The following is a 15,703-nucleotide window of genomic DNA, read 5'->3' as shown; positions in this document are numbered from 1 at the left end:
TGAAGATCCTTTTTCTGTCTTCTGTCTTTTCCTTATCTATCTTCAAGATACATTTGCTTTCAAGCTTCAGAATGGACTTCTAACAGCTGCTGTTCTGCCTCTCTTAACCCACCCTTCCCCACACCTTTCACATGCATTCTTCACTGCCTTCTCTGGAGGCAGCCTCCTTTTTGGCCCCCACCCTCCTCCTCGTTCAGTCACCTACACATTCATAGATCCATGTCCACACCACTTTCTCACCACCCTCTCTGTTACACAGTCTTATGTCTCGCAAGCGATTTTCTGGCAAGTTCTGAGCCGCGTTCTCCCCTCAGACACCTCTTTGTGACCTCATCATGTGTCCAGTTCTACGCCACTTTCTCCCCACCCTCTCTGTTACACAGTCTTACGTCTCGCAAGTTCTAAACCCACGTTTCCTCCACAGACACCTCTTCCTGATCTCAAGTGTGTCTGGACAGCACGTCAAGTTTTGGACCTACCCATCAACCTGGTAACAACCAAAATTACAAATTCAGACCTGACAACCTCCAAACATAATCTGGACAGAAAATGGTTCACACATCATGAAACAAACTTTACTGCAAAGGTAATGAGGCCCCCTAGTTTCTCATCATTTTTTCTGTCTCTTTTTCCAAATAACTTCCAGGCTCAGTGGTCTAATCCTCTCATTTAGATTTGAGTTACTTTGAAATTCTACATAAGCCTTCACTATGTATTCCACTGGGCCACTGTTCCACTCTACGTATGACTAGGCTAAACATTAAGCCTGTGTCTGATACGGAGCTCTCAGTGCCAAGAAGTGGAGCCTTTCTCATCCCAGAGAAGGGTACCCAAACACGACAGTCCCTATTTGGCAGCCATCTGATACAGATTACTTCCGTGACTCACGATTGGGGAAATCCAGACTGATAGAATTTTAAACCTGATTTTCAAATACGGGCTCTAAAGCAAGCCGGACCATGAAAGACAAGACACTGCATGTCCCACTCAGTCGATACTGAACGTCTGCACTTTATGACAGAAACCAAAACATTGGAAAATATAATAAGGGTTAGCAAGTGTATATACCAGAACGTATAGGAGGAGGACAGCAGTGGGGAGTGAGAGGGGTTGCCCAGGGAGAAAATACTTAATGGGCACGAGAGTAGAAAGTCACCAGTTGAGGATGTATATTGTAATATATTTGAGTTGCTCTACATGTAATACATGTATACTCTGGAAAACCATAGTGTATGCTGTAAAGATGCACAATAATTAAATAGAAAGTGTCCTGCTATACTACGACAGCAAAAAAATAAAAAAATAAAATAAAATATGGGACTGTGGAATTCAGTGATTGGAAGAGTATCATAAAAGCAGTAAGTGGAGGTATGTTAGGCAAATGACAGGGCGATGATATTATTTTCTCTTGCTGTCTAAGAAGCCATGGCATGGTCTGGAAATTGCCCTAGCAGAGGCATTTGGATTAAGGAGCATAGGCTGTAGGCCCCGATTCCAAGTCCCCTAATACAAATGAAGATAACACATTTCAAAAATAGAGTGTGGTGGGCCCCATGGTACAGAGAACGTGTCTAACCCTGCATGTAGCAAATGAGACGATTTATGCGGGATGTTCAGTAAAACTTAAAGCTCCATACAAATGGCAACTGTTGTTATTACTATTACAGCAATTTCTTCCATTATCTCTTTTACTGACCACAATGTGCAGAGTAGGAGCTGACTGAACTATTGAATCTCCATCAGTTATAGGTCGAATTATCCAGTGAGAATTGAACATAGCAGGACTGGAAGAGACTTAGCCCAATTCCATTTTACAAATAAGGAAATAATATCATTGAGACAAAGTGGTTCATCCAAGCTGATGCATTTGGCTAGATGCAGAAAGAGGATCCATGTTCCCAAACCACTGTCCCCCTGACTCTCAAGCCGGTGACTTTGCTAGGTTAATCCCTGGAGTGATGAAAGCCCAGTCACAGGACAACTATAGAGAAAGGGCTTTGCTGGGTCAGAAGATGACTTGCACCATGATTCCTGCAGACTTGGGCTGGATGCCCAGGCTGTGGCTTCAGGCAGTGCTGAAAACTGAGCAGGAGAAACACTCCAGTTCCTGAGAGACTGTGTAGAAGGTGGACTGGTGAGGCCACAGATGCAGACCTAAGGGGTTGAGACTATTGTTCTCAGCTTAAGAAGGTTATTTTTAATCTATTCTTGTTTCTTCTCACTGAGAACCAAGGGTTTTCTTTTTGAAGTCCCCACTGATTTTGAGGATGTGTGGAGTGCAGAAGCTCAGAATCCATTCCGAGGAGACTCCTGCTGGACAGTGTAGCAGGGTCCATGAATTCTAAAGCTAGAATCTCATGCCATTGTTTCTACTGGTTATACCATTTTGAGGCAAGAGTGTGTATCCAAGGCATTAGCAGTGGACGCTCATCAGTACCTCTTTGGAGTCAAAGGCATTCAATATCGTCTCACACAAACAACTGTCTTGTGCTTGAAAACCTTCATCTTTCTGTCATAGCTCTTCAGTCTATGTATGAACCTCTTCAATGGGAAAACCAAACCTCCCCACCTCTGGAGGCAGTGCATTCATCTTATAGTACCACTCTGGTTATGTTTTCCCTAATAGGGAGTAGAAATCAGTCTGCCTTTCACTTCCACTCCTTGGTCCTAGCTCACCTTCAGAACATAGCGATTCCCTGGAATACATGGTCTTTAGGTATTTATAACTGAGAAACTCAGCCCCCAGGCCAGAGGTCTCATAGAGGCTCCACCCAATAAAAGAGCTGGAATATCTGGACAAGATGAACCAAAGGGCCTGCCATCAAGATATTAAAACACCAGTCTTTACTGATTAAAATCCTAGGCTTTCACTAAAACACACACTTGAAAATGTCTGAACAAAACAAAGAGGATCTTCTACAGAAATCACAAATGAATAATGCACAGTATGAACAGTACACCTGTCTCCAATAGACCTCCTTCTCTCTGTTCAGTATGAATCCAAGAAGCCTTCCATGCATTTTTGTAAGTGCCAATTCTTCTTGTACAGCTCTGCAGCAGACATTCTTTTCTGGCCACAGCCGGGTCGTATCGCATGTGGACTTCAACCCACACAAGAATGAACAAAACACCCATTCCAAGAAACTGGGCGTTTTTAAGAATTTGTCATCCACTTTGACAGGAGAGGGAAATACAGAGTGGGACATATCCAGAGTCCAAATTAGAAATCCCTCTGTGATTAGTTGTTGAACACCGAGTCTTTGGATTGTCCACCTCCACCAAGTGTTTCCACTCAGCCTCATCTCATGTCTCCTAAGAACTTGGTATTTTTCAAGTTTTTCTTTCTGAAGATATTTTTTTAAAGGTAACATGGAAAGAATATTGTGAAATCTGCACATTTATAAACACAAGTATATTTTTAACCTTTATAAATTATTTGAACTTTCTAGCCTTTGTTATCCAACATTTCAGTATAGCAAGTAAGATTTGTTTTACTAGACTTTATCTGCTCTAGGCCTTTTTTTCTTCTTTTTTTAAGTTCTTTAATGTAAAAAAACAAAGTATATATGAGTCACAGGGAGGGAGAGGAGGTGTGGAGAGTGGGGAGGTGAGGGACAGAGAGAGAGCAAAGCAAACAAGCCCTGGTCTCTCAGGTCCATTAGTGTCCAGATGAAGTGGCTTGGGTGTGGGGAAGTGGTAAGCCTTGTGGGGAGGACCTGGTCCACTGCAGTGTTGCCAGGCACTGCTGCTTCACTCGTCCCCTTGTTGAAGGAGCAGAAGGTGGATTTCTTGGAACGAGGGACGGTGCTTGGTGTCTCTTCTCCAACAACTGAGCATCAGCTTATACACTGAGTCAGGGCAAATGGCTGGTTGAGGAAGGTAAGTCTTTGGAAACAAAAATAAACGAACACACACACACATACACAAAGAAAGAGAATATTAAGAAAAGGGCAAAAAAGGGAGAGTCGTTGCAACAAGGTTAGACTTATCCCCTCCCCATTTTCTTGAACTTGATCACTGAAATGAGTGCAAGATCTCTAATTCCTATTCACATGTGTCACAAATCCTAACACCCCTTCCCCACTTCCTTTGTCTTCTGCAGTTCTCTGGAGCACAAATTCCTGGTGGGCTGGTCCTGTCTTCATGCAAAAGATGAAACTGGAGCAAAAAGAGATAAAAATCTTCTGATGATGGCCTACCCAGGTTGAGGTTTATGCTGGGTGAGCCAGCCATGGCAGAGGAAGAAAGTTTATTAGCCTCAACTCCTGGAATGGGATAAAATTTTAGTGAGATGCAGAAACAGAGCTGAAGAGTGTGGTCCCTGCAGCTCCTAACCATAATGCACTCCGTGCTCCCCTTTGTCTGAACTGGCCCCTTTTAGAGGAGACTAGATTTCTGCTTTGCGTGACATGCAGCGATATTTGTGCATTTTCCTGTCTATAGCCCTGCTCTGACTTCCAGCCTAGGATTCTGTGCCCACAAGCCAAATGTAAATCAATTGACTCCTAATTCACCCGTTATCTATAATCTATTTTTGTCACCTCTATACGTATGTTTTTTTGATCTGCTTTTCATCCAGCTTTTAAAAAAAATTCCTTATTTGCATTTATTCATGTACATTTTTTTAGTATACAATATGGATCTGGCAGCTTGTTTTCTCAATTTTCCTCTTTCTCTCTCTGTCTCTCTCTGGTGAGTGTGTGTGCCCTGTAACAAATTAAAATAATAATGATGATGAATAAAATTAAATCAGTAAATCTTCTAAAAAAATCTTTAGCCACTTCCTCTCCTCTGCCTTTTCCCAGATCAACACCAGCCTGTACCATGAGGAGCCGGACTTTAGACATAGTTTGATTGTCCTCTCTGCCTATCACCTTTAATTCACAAGTCAGAAGACAAATATCCAACTTCTCTTGGACTGTCTAAATAGATCTGATAAGGCTTAACACAGTATGTGACAAATGAATTTGACTGTAAGTTATCAAACATTTAAAAGGAAATGTTATCAATATAAATAAGGCTGTAGGGTGGCAGACACGCTAATATATTACTGGTGAAACTTAAATTAAGACCTTTATCACATGTTTACTACATAATTGTAGAAAAATATTATATCTGTTTTAAGTCAATACATGTTAACACAATTAAAATAATAATTTAAACTATTAGAGTTTTCCTTTTTAAAATCTTATAAATGATACAAGATTGAAATTATATTTCACAATAACTCATATTATATTTGTAGAATATTATTACCTTTCCTAACATTGAAGAATATAAGCTTTTCAGTGCCAGCAGTGGCATAATGGGTATGTCGCTGGACTCCCATGTAGTCGACTGTGGTTCAAGTCCTGGACCCAGTGGCTTAAACTCATGCTGGGCGTGTATGTGTGCATGCCTAAGATCCCAAGAGGAGAATGGACAAGGGATTGCGGTGTGGCCATCCCCTGGAGGATGATTTCTTGCTTTCTGTCTCTCTGTCTCTCTCTGTCTCTCTGGTGAGCTCACATGCCCTATAGCAAAAATCTCTAAAAGAAGAATATAAACTTTTCAATGTGTGTTTAATTTTTGGTTATTTAATTCCATTTAGACTATGAGCTTTCAAGAAAAGTACTAGTTGAGAATTCTTTACATCTTATGAGAATTAATTAAAAGCTAAAATGTCAAATTCCTTTTTTCTTAAGGTTTTTGCTGAAGGACATGTGCATTTACTAGGGAGAGAGAGAAAGAGAGACAGTGAGAGGGAAAGTGAGAAATCAGCGCCATCCTCTGGGGGTATGGTCATGTGGCAATACCTTCTCCTCTGTTCTCCTCCTGGGACTTTGGGCATGCATCCACATGTGCCTGGCATGATTTTCAAGCCACCAGGTGTGAGACTCGAACTGCAATAGGACATGTGGGAGTCCAGTACCTTAACCACCACACCACCTGCTGGCACCTCAAATATATATTTTTAATTATGGAAATTATTGCTAGAGACTTCTAAGCACTTTCGATTAAAGACAAAGCATTTAAAATGTGCCTAAACTATAAATTGTAAAGATGACATTTTTCTTTGAATTCATGTTACTACAATTTTTCTTCTGCATTTATCTGCTGTGCTCAACAAATGAGTAATGGTAGCTATGCCATTGGAAAATGAGTGAGACTGTACATGTGTAGTCTAGTGACCAGAGAATCCATCTAGTAGCTAACATTAATAAATTACCGTCCCTTGGGACCAGCAGGTGGTGTAGTGGCTAAGGTGCTGCACTCCCACACAGGTTTGAAAGTGGTTCTAGGTATGGATCTGGCGGCCTGAAAATTATTCCATGTTCATGTGAATGCCCAAAATCTAGAGAAAAAAAAATGGAGAAGAAGGGACTGTGGCATGGGCAAGCCCCTGTGGAGTGATTTCTCATTTTTCCCTCTCTCTGTCTCTCTTTGTCTCTCTCCATTGCGTGCACACACCCTATGGCAAAAACCCTCAAAAAAGAAAATAAATTTCTGTCCCTGTATTCTCATGTCATATTGTAAAATTTAAACAAGAAATTTAGTAGCAATTAAATGTGGTACAACGTAATAAGACACGACTTAACAAATTAAGTTTAAGGTAATATGTTAAATGTAGCTAATTTTTACCAAGAAGTTTACTCAGCATACAAGGATATTTTTATGGAGGGAACCACAAATGGTGTAACGGTTACATTGCTGGACTCCCATGTAGTCGACCATGGTTCGAGTCCTGGACCCAGCAGTTTAAAACTCACACCAGGCACGTGTGCATAAGTACCCAAAATCCCCAGAGGAGAATGGAGGAGAAGGGATTGTGACATGGCCATCCTCCGTAGAGGTAATTTCTCGCTTTCTGTCTCTCTGTCTCTGTCTCTCCAGTGAACGCACATATCTTATAGTAAAAATTTATCTAAAAAATTAAAAAATAAATAAAAATAAAAACTTCATGGAAATAAATATACATTATATAAAATTGTACATGGAGTTCAAAAAGTGTTTTGCACCAAAATACACTTGTACTTTAATTCCATTTTTTCCATGAACTTTTGCAGGACCCTTGTATAATGGTAATATATGGCTTTGGCTTTGGCCTTGGCTTCAGTCAAGTATCTAACTTCACTGCCTGACCATTATTTGGTAGTCAGTCAAAATATACATTTAGGGAGCCACTAGGACCTAGTGATGGTAACAAGGGTGGGCTCTCTTAAACTATTTAGAAATAAATAAGAAAAATGAAATTCTGGAGATTATTAGAAATTGAAACTGCCATCAAATGATAAAAAAGAGTGTTTTCTTAATGAAATTGAATAACCTAACACTGAAATAACTGGTGGGTGATTTTTTAGTGCTAGATAAAAGAACCCATCTATTATTGAGAATACTTTTAATGCAAAGTTGACCGTGGCTATGAAGAGCTGGGAGGGCAAACATTTGTTGAGTGTTGAGTGGTACTGTTATGGCTCCTGTTAAAAACAAATTCCGGGGGCGGGAACCAGCAGTTAGCGTAATGGCTATGTTGCTGGACTCCTACGTAGTCGACCACGGTTCGCATCCTGGACCCAGTGGCTTAAAACTCACTCCTGGCGCGTGTGCGTGCGTGCCCAAGATCCCGAGAGGAGAATGGAGGAGAAGGGATTGCAGCAGGGTGATTTCTCGCTTTCTGTCTCTCTGTCTCTGTCTGTCTGGTGAGCGCACGCACCCTATAGTGAAAAAAACCTCTCAAAAAAAAAAAAAAATTCCTGGGGCCAGTAGGTGGTGTGGTAGTTAAGGCACTGGACTCCCATATGGTGATCACAGTTCAAGTCCCAGACCTGGCAGCTTGAAAATCATGCTGGGCACATGAGCGTGTACCCTATGGCAAAAACCTAAGATGAAAAAAAAAAATTCCATAGGGCTGCATCAATGAACAAGTTTAGGGAAACTAAAGGTCTACAATACCCGTGCCCATGTCCATAATACTAGGACACACTCACGATTAGGATTGTTACTAGAATAAGTAAGATTACATTTTCTAATTGAACATACCACTTTCAGCAGGTCATGTGAATTCTAGTGTGTCACTATAGTAACCAGAATGTATTGGTCCAGGAGAAAAACAAAGAGTTTTTGTTGGTTCACTCATTTATCTTATGGACACAGGGGTAAATTTGTCATACAAATTTGTCATACTTTACACAATATGAAGTCAATTGATTCAAAACCAGGATGGCTTGCTTAGAACCCCTGTTACCAAAATATAAGGGATCTTCAAAAAGTTCATGAAAAATGTATAGTATGAAAAAAACTATGCATGGATTTTAAATATTTTTGAGCCAAAATAAATTTATACTTTTTTTTTTTTCAGGGAGATTTTTGTTACTGGGTGCATGCACTCACTGGAGAGATAGAGACAAAGAAATAGAAACCAAAATCAAGAAATCGCCCCCTGGGGGATGGCCACACTGCAATCGCTTCTCCTCCATTCTCCTCTTGGGATTTTGGCATGCACACACACATGCCTGGCGTGAATTTCAAGCTGCTGGATCTGGGACTTGAACAGCAGTTGGCCATATGGAAGTCCAGCACCTTAACCACTACACCACCTGCTGGTCCCATAAACTTATACTTTAATTCTATTTCCCATCAACTATTTGCATATTTATATAATATTACAAATAAAATTTAGTTCCAGAACCCTTTTGTATTTTCAATCTGCATAATGCATTATGTCTTGTCATTCTCTTATATTTTGCTTTTTGGGGATCTATGTAAGCCACGGAGGATCCACTTTTTATTTTCTGCAAAAGCCTTTCCCGGCTGGTATAATTTTCCTTCTGGAGACACCATAATCCACGGTGTGCTGTTGTCAGGCTACTGGGGGAGACGGTGCCATTGTTACCTGCTAGCTGTAAATCCCAGCTCTCCCAAGAATACTAAAAACTGAGCCACCCAAAAAGAGCTTGGAGTATCTTTACTAGGAATTGTGACTCCTCTTGTGCTTGGCCACCAACAGGATTTCCCTGAGTCCTGAGAGGCCACAACAACTGGGCCTCCCAAGAGCAGCAAGTCCAGAAAACACTTGCCCATTTCTGGATACGCAAGTCCAGGAACATTACTGGCCAGTCCGAACCAACACCATTTCTTTTCCTTTTTCTTTTTTTTTTTTTTTTTGAGAGATTTTTGCTATAGGGCGTGTGCACTCACCAGACAGACAGAGAGACAGAAAGCGAGAAATCACCCTCCAAGGGGGGATGGCCATGCCGCAATCCCTTCTTCTCCGTTGTCCTCTTGGGATCTTGGGCACGCACGCACATGCGCCCAGAGTGAGTTTTAAGCCACTGGGTCCGGGACGCAAACCTCGGTTGACTACATGGGAGTCCAGCGACATAGCCATTACGCTAACTGCTGGTCCCCCAACACCATTTCTTATACTAAGGTATACTTCTACTGAACGCTAATAAATCCCTTATTCTCTTTCACACTTGTGTTTTTCAACCAGGAAGACAGACCACATGGTCTAGATCAAGAAATGGATCAAACATGAGAGGTAAATTTGTTTTCTTTTTAAAGAATTATTTATTTAATTTTTATTGTTATTATTATTTTTTTAATTTGCTATAGGGCACATGAACGAGAGAGAGAGAGGGAGAGGGAAAGTGAGAAAGCAAGCTGCCAGGTCTGGGACTGGAACCGTGATTGGCCATTTGGGAATCCAGCACATTAACTACCATGCCACCTGCTTGCTCTAAGAGGTAAGACTTTAGTTTCTGCTGCTTTTGAGTTGGGAAGGAGCCTCATGTGACACCTGAAGCTCTTCAAGAACCAGTTGGATAGAGCAAAGTGTATGCATAGGTTCCCACCTATGGCATGGCCTCTTAGGTCATGTGGCAGTTAGTGACAAAATCTGTCATGCAAACAGCACAGATTCTAGCTTAGGTCTATTCTGTTAAACCAGGATTTTCCTTTTTCCCACCTTCGAAAGCACCCACGTCCTCATCCATCCATCCCACCAGTTCTTACCTGCCTCCCTTGGTCTCGGAAGAACTCGCCAGTATTCTCAATGACCTGTTCATCTGACAGCTGGGAATAGGGCTGCTCCTGGCAAAAGGTGAAAGTCTCCCACAGAGTCACCCCGAAGGCCCACACGTCACTTGCTGTCGTAAACTTGCCCTATTTCAGTAAGGAAAGAAAAGAAAAATCAGAGTAGATTAGATTTTCACAATCTGGAGTTAATCTGGAGTTAGCCTCATCCCCCAACAAGAGCAATGAACACCAAACTGTCCGGATATGTCTGGAGGATCTAGAAATGGACCACAGGAAGTTGTCAAGAAACAGGTCGTATTGTCATTCTTGGGATCCCAGCTTAGTTCTGTTTTTCTTGGAGATGAGATCCAAGAGCTAAAACAAATGCAGCCACAAACTATCTGGTTCTACAACTGAGAAAATCAGCCTTTTTTTTTTTTTTTTAAGTTTATTCATTTTATTGATGATAGAGAGCATGCGCACATGAGCAAGAGAGCAACAAACAGCCTTGATGGGTTTTGTCATGCTGTGATGCCTTTCACCAGGCTCTTAGGAGTATGCCTCACACGTTTCAGGCCAACAAGGCTGGCCACCCAAACCCACAGTAGCCTCGTGGCTTCCAGCAGCGCAGCTCAGTACACTACTGACTGCACACCCAGGCTGGGCCAGGTCAGCCTTTAGTCTCTAGGGCAGCCTTAGGAAAATGCCTCTGGGAAAGGTAAGATTAGAATGAGAAGTCAGCTGTTTTTAAGTTAGAGACTGAGGAATCTGGTTTAATTGCATAGCCTTAGGTCCCTAGGTGAATCCAGGACACTACCCAGTTCAAGGACAGTGACAGTCTTGAGAGTTGATCTTTAATGTGTGACAGCAGTGAGCTTCAGATGTAATTAGCATGCATTAAACACCCATTTTCTATTCACACTGTGAAGTAGATATTATTTACCCTTACTTATGGATCAGAAAATCGAGACAGGAGAGGTTTACTAAATTCCCCATTACTAACAAGACTATTAGTGATGGAAGCACTGGGATTAGAACCATGTCTGCTGAATCTCAGTATAATATATGATTTTCAACAACAGATCCTTTATAAAGAGCAATATTCGGTTACCACATTAGAAATGGGCAAATATATAGCAATTCCCATATGCAGATTAAAAGCTCATCAGAATTTATGTAAACCAGCGTCACACATCACAGCATCATTCCTAATTGGAGAAATTGCAAAGTACTTAAGAAACAAATTATAAAGACATCATTAAGTTATAGGCTACATTAAGCAATGTAACATTATGCAGCCATTAAAATTGTGATGGCAAAGAATATTAATGACATTAGTAATGCCAATGATAAGATGTTAAAAATGAAGCTAGAAAACATATGGAATAGTATTATCCCAATTATGTGATATATGTTTAAATTATATATATGTGTACATGTGTGTGTATATAAAAATAATGTATGTGGATATAAGAAATAATGCACAGAAAAATATGCATAAAAATACTCAAAGGAAATGTATCAAAATAAAAATAGTGGTTCTCTTGGTAACAGAAAGAAACACCTATACATTTTCTTTAATTTCAAAATTAATTCATGAAGGACCAGAGTTGGTGTAATGGCTATGTCACTGGACTCCTGTGTAGTCAACCGTGGTTCGAATCCCAGATCTGGTGACTTAAACTCACGCTGGCGCCTGTGCGTGCATGCCCAAGATCCCGAGGAAAGAATGGAGGAGAAGGGATTGCAGCTTGGCCATCCCCCCGGGCTGTGATTTCTCGCTTTCTGTCTCTGTCTCTCTCTGTCTTTCTAGTGAGCACACACACAAAACCTCTCCAAGAAGGAAAAAAAAAAAAAACTCTTAAATAAAAAATTAATTCATGAGTTCTATAGGGACATGTTCAGAGAGAGAAACCCTGAGGTGTGGGGACATGCTCTGAGCAAACACCACCTGTCCCTTCGGACTTTGGCAAAACCTTGCAACTTGTCCTTTCTTTAACCCTCACTGCAGGCAGAGCAAAGGGTGGAAATTACTAGGGGTGTTCCAACAGACACATCTGATGGAATTCAGGAAACATCTTGACCCCAATTAGCAAAATTCAATCCCTGCTCTGCCTCTGTCTGGGCGTGGTGGTGCCCAACTTATGAAGAGATTCTTTAGCCTCATGTAACTTTCCCACACCTGCAGCTGGGTTTCTCTCCATTAGAAAAATGATAATGGGATTTTCTCTTGATGGGATTATCACTAAGGGATACACCTGGTCCAGTAGGACTAAGCCCTTATAGATTTGTTACCTGCCTCTTATTGTCTGGAACACATCAACATATCTATGAAATGTCATGAAATACACATATGTAATGTCGCCCTGCCCTATAAATAAAGGTGCCTAGTTTGGGCGGCTCAAGCTGTGGCACAAGTTGCTTGGGCTACCTAGGCTCAGGCTGCCTGTGTCCACTGTTACTCTGTCTCTTTGTCTCATTCTTTCCAATTCCCTGGTCTTCTCAAGATGAAGGGCTTCCTTTTTCTCATCCTCTTTCTCTTCCTTTTTCTCTTCATAACCCATCAGCCCCCTGATGATGATTCAGCTAGACCCAAGCCCCAGGGCGGACACTAATAGAGTTCTATAAGTATATGAGCAAGATGATATTTACAGTGGCATGGCAGTAATGAAGCGCTCTGAGATGCTGAAGCCATAAGGGAAAAGCCTGGGTTTACGCCCCAGCTTCGGTACACACTGAGAGAGTGCACATATGCCCATGATCCTGGCTGGTGAGACTGGGGGTGGACTGAGGCATGAAGACCATACCCCAACTTCGGTACACACTGAGAGAGTGCACATATGTCCATGATCCTGGTTGGCTGAGGCTGGGGGTGGATTGAGGCATGAAGACCATATTGGGGGGTCTCTCTCTCTTTCTCACTCTTTGAAGAAATAAACTTAAAAAAAAAATAGTGTGAACAGAAAATAAGCCAATTAACTATAAATAAACAAAATCAAATTGATCTCTGTCTTTTCTCCGCAATATTACAGAAAACAAAGGACAAAACTATATGTGCGCAAAATTGTAAGAAGTAAAAGTTGATGGGGCCAGCAGGTGGCATAGTGGTGAAATCAGTGGGCTTTCACATGGCCAATCACAGTTTAAGTCCTGGACCTGCTGGCTTAAAAATCATGCTGGGCATGTGTGAACGCATACCCAAAATCTCAGGAGGAGAATGGAAGAGAAGAGATCTCAGCATAGCCATCCCCCTGGGGGATGATTTCTCATTTTCCCTCCTACTGTTCTCTCTGGCAAGTGCATGAGTCCTATGGAAAAATCTTTAAAAAAAGAGCTTAAAATTCTATAAGTCATTTAAATGTCAGTAGAATCAACAATAAAAAGTCTCAAATACACAAAATTGTCAGAAAATATATCTCTAAGATTAGAGAGTTATGGAAAAATTATACGCTCATAGTGCAGAATACTAAGAATTATATAAAAAGCATAAAGCGAAGAATAATAAATATAAATGATGTAAGAAAATGGTAAGTAAAAATTACTAAAATAAAAACACAGGCATCAGTCTAAATAATCAATGAAAACCATGGTTATAAAATTAATATACACAGAAAGTATTTTGTGTGTATAATACTTTAAAGGGCAAGATTTTTAATACCCTATATTAGATAAGATCAACCAGTAGGTAGAAAGGGGAGAGAGAGAGAGGAAAAAAAAAAAGATACTAAATTCCTTATACTTTTTAACTTTTTTTTCTAAATTTTCTAAAATAAACATGTTACTTTTTTCATTGGAACTAGGCTCATGTTAAATGATAATAATAATCAGGATACAAAGAAAATCATCCCAAGTCGAAGAAGATACCAAGGTCTGCTGTTTGCCTCCTGCTGTTTTAGGTTTGTCGCTACAGCCCATCTGGGCCCACCTCCCTGTCAGTTGCTAGGGTAGGTCTTTCCACATGCTGGGAACTTACTAGCAGAATGCTCTCCCAAGACATCCAGCGGATAGGGAGCACCGCTCGGCCTTGGATCCGATAGTAGTCACCACTGTACAGGTTTCTGCTCATTCCAAAGTCAGCTATCTTGATGGTGTAGTTCTTACCCACCAAGCAGTTTCGCGTGGCCAAGTCTCGGTGGACAAAATTAAGAGAGGAAAGGTACTTCATGCCAGAAGCAATCTGGGTCGCCATAAACTTCAGGTTGGCATAACTGAGGAAATATGCAAGGAGAAAGAAAGTAGCCTATGGAAACAGGAAGTCATGAAAGGTATGCATCCAGCAGTTGAATTCAACAAATCACGGTTTAATCCTGAACACCTCTTCTCTAGTCTTGACAGACTCCTATGCCTTCACCCAAAGGCCAATAGCTCCACTATTTCCTGCATAACCTTCCTTGGAATCCCAGAATAATAATGACTTCAAGGCCCCATCGCTCCCCATTTTCAGGTGTCGGGTGAGTCCAATGACCACAGGGAAGAAGTAGAAGAAGACCTGGCTTATTTACCTGACCGTGGGCACATCGCTGGAGGTAGCCGTTGGGGGCTCGTGGCGGGAGAGAAACTGATTAAGATCTCCATTCTCCATGTACTCGGTGATCATGCAGAGAGGGTCTTCGGTGATACACACAGCCAAGAGGCGGATGATGTTTGGGTCCTTGAGCCGGGACATGATCTTTATCTCTTTAAGAAAGTCATTCCTTTGGAGGACATAGACACAGACAAACCCGGAGATTCCCAGAGTCAGAATCAAGAGGGAGAAGGGCATCCAGCCCAGTTTACGGCTATCCATTATATGGAGTTTTGTTTCTTTTGTGAGCCCTTGAGAGGGCAGAGATTGGCACCTGGCATTGTCTCATTGCACTCCCCCTGGAGTACAATGAGTCCTCATTCAACTGGAATGTTCTTAAGAACAAGGTCCATGACTTACATTTGCATCCCTGGTTTCTAACCAAGTGGCTGCTGCATAGAAAGGGATTACTATTTGCTGAGTCAAATGTATGCTGCCACTGAAAACTACTCTGCAAAAGAAAACTTCTCACTGAAAGTTACATCCAGAGTGCATTAAGGCATTTGCCATTTCAAAAAGCCCTGAAGTCACTCTATCAATACAATGAAGATCTTTTTATAAAGTAAATAACCACCCTGTGGCTTATCTGATAATAAATCCTTTAATTTCTCATGCAGGTTGAGCATTCCTAACCTGAAAATCCAAAATGCACCAAAATCCAAAACCTTTTGAGCACCAACATAACATCCCAAGTGGAAAATTCCACACCTGAGCTCATGGGATGGGTCACAGTCAAAATACTGTTATACAAATACATTGTATAAAATTACCTTCAGGCTGTGTATAAAAGGTGTATATGGAACAAGTGAATTTTGGGTTAGATTTAGATTCTATCCCCAAGATATCTTATTATCCATATACAATATTCCAAAATTCAAAAAAATTCAAAATCCAAAGCATTTCTAATCCTGAGCATTTTTGGATAAGGGACACTCAGCCTGTACTAGCTTTTTTTTTTTTTTTTTTTTTTTTTTTTTTTCTGTTATGAAAAAAAACTTAAAGAATAAAAGACAGAGACAGAGAGACAGAAAGCAAGAAATCACCCCCCAGGGCGAATGGTCACGCTGCAATCCCTTCTCCTCCATTCTCCTCTCGGGATCTTGGGCACGCACGCACACGCGCCCAGCGTGAGTTTTAAGCCAC

The 15,703-nt window shown here is 41.2% G+C and overlaps 1 protein-coding gene and 1 long non-coding RNA gene across 4 annotated transcripts in view; one reads left to right on the top strand and one right to left on the bottom strand.

Moving 5' to 3' along the window:
* The first annotated feature begins 506 nt into the window (after positions 1-506).
* On the top strand, positions 507-13,121 carry LOC102472043 (uncharacterized). The gene is made up of 5 exons (XR_333604.2): positions 507-586; positions 4,103-4,220; positions 4,806-4,973; positions 9,473-9,520; positions 13,029-13,121. It is a non-coding gene; the product is annotated as an uncharacterized LOC102472043 (long non-coding RNA).
* Positions 586-15,703, bottom strand: part of DDR2 (discoidin domain receptor tyrosine kinase 2) — a 186,759-nt gene continuing 171,641 nt past the window's right edge. For all 3 annotated transcript variants that reach the window (XM_014583607.2, XM_006142246.3, XM_006142247.3), the window contains 4 exons: positions 14,499-14,690; positions 13,970-14,204; positions 9,994-10,143; positions 586-3,885 (listed from right to left, as the gene is read on the bottom strand). In XM_014583607.2, coding sequence (XP_014439093.1) covers positions 3,751-3,885; positions 9,994-10,143; positions 13,970-14,204; positions 14,499-14,690 — 712 coding nt within the window. In that variant the 3' untranslated portion in view covers positions 586-3,750. The remainder of the gene's footprint in view (positions 3,886-9,993; positions 10,144-13,969; positions 14,205-14,498; positions 14,691-15,703) is intronic.

Source organism: Tupaia chinensis, unplaced genomic scaffold, assembly GCF_000334495.1.
Source record: "Tupaia chinensis unplaced genomic scaffold, TupChi_1.0 Scaffold000070_1, whole genome shotgun sequence".
NCBI lineage: Eukaryota > Metazoa > Chordata > Mammalia > Scandentia > Tupaiidae > Tupaia > Tupaia belangeri.
The sequence above is the reverse complement of the archived record's forward strand: the minus strand, read 5'-3'. Positions and strand labels throughout refer to the sequence as shown.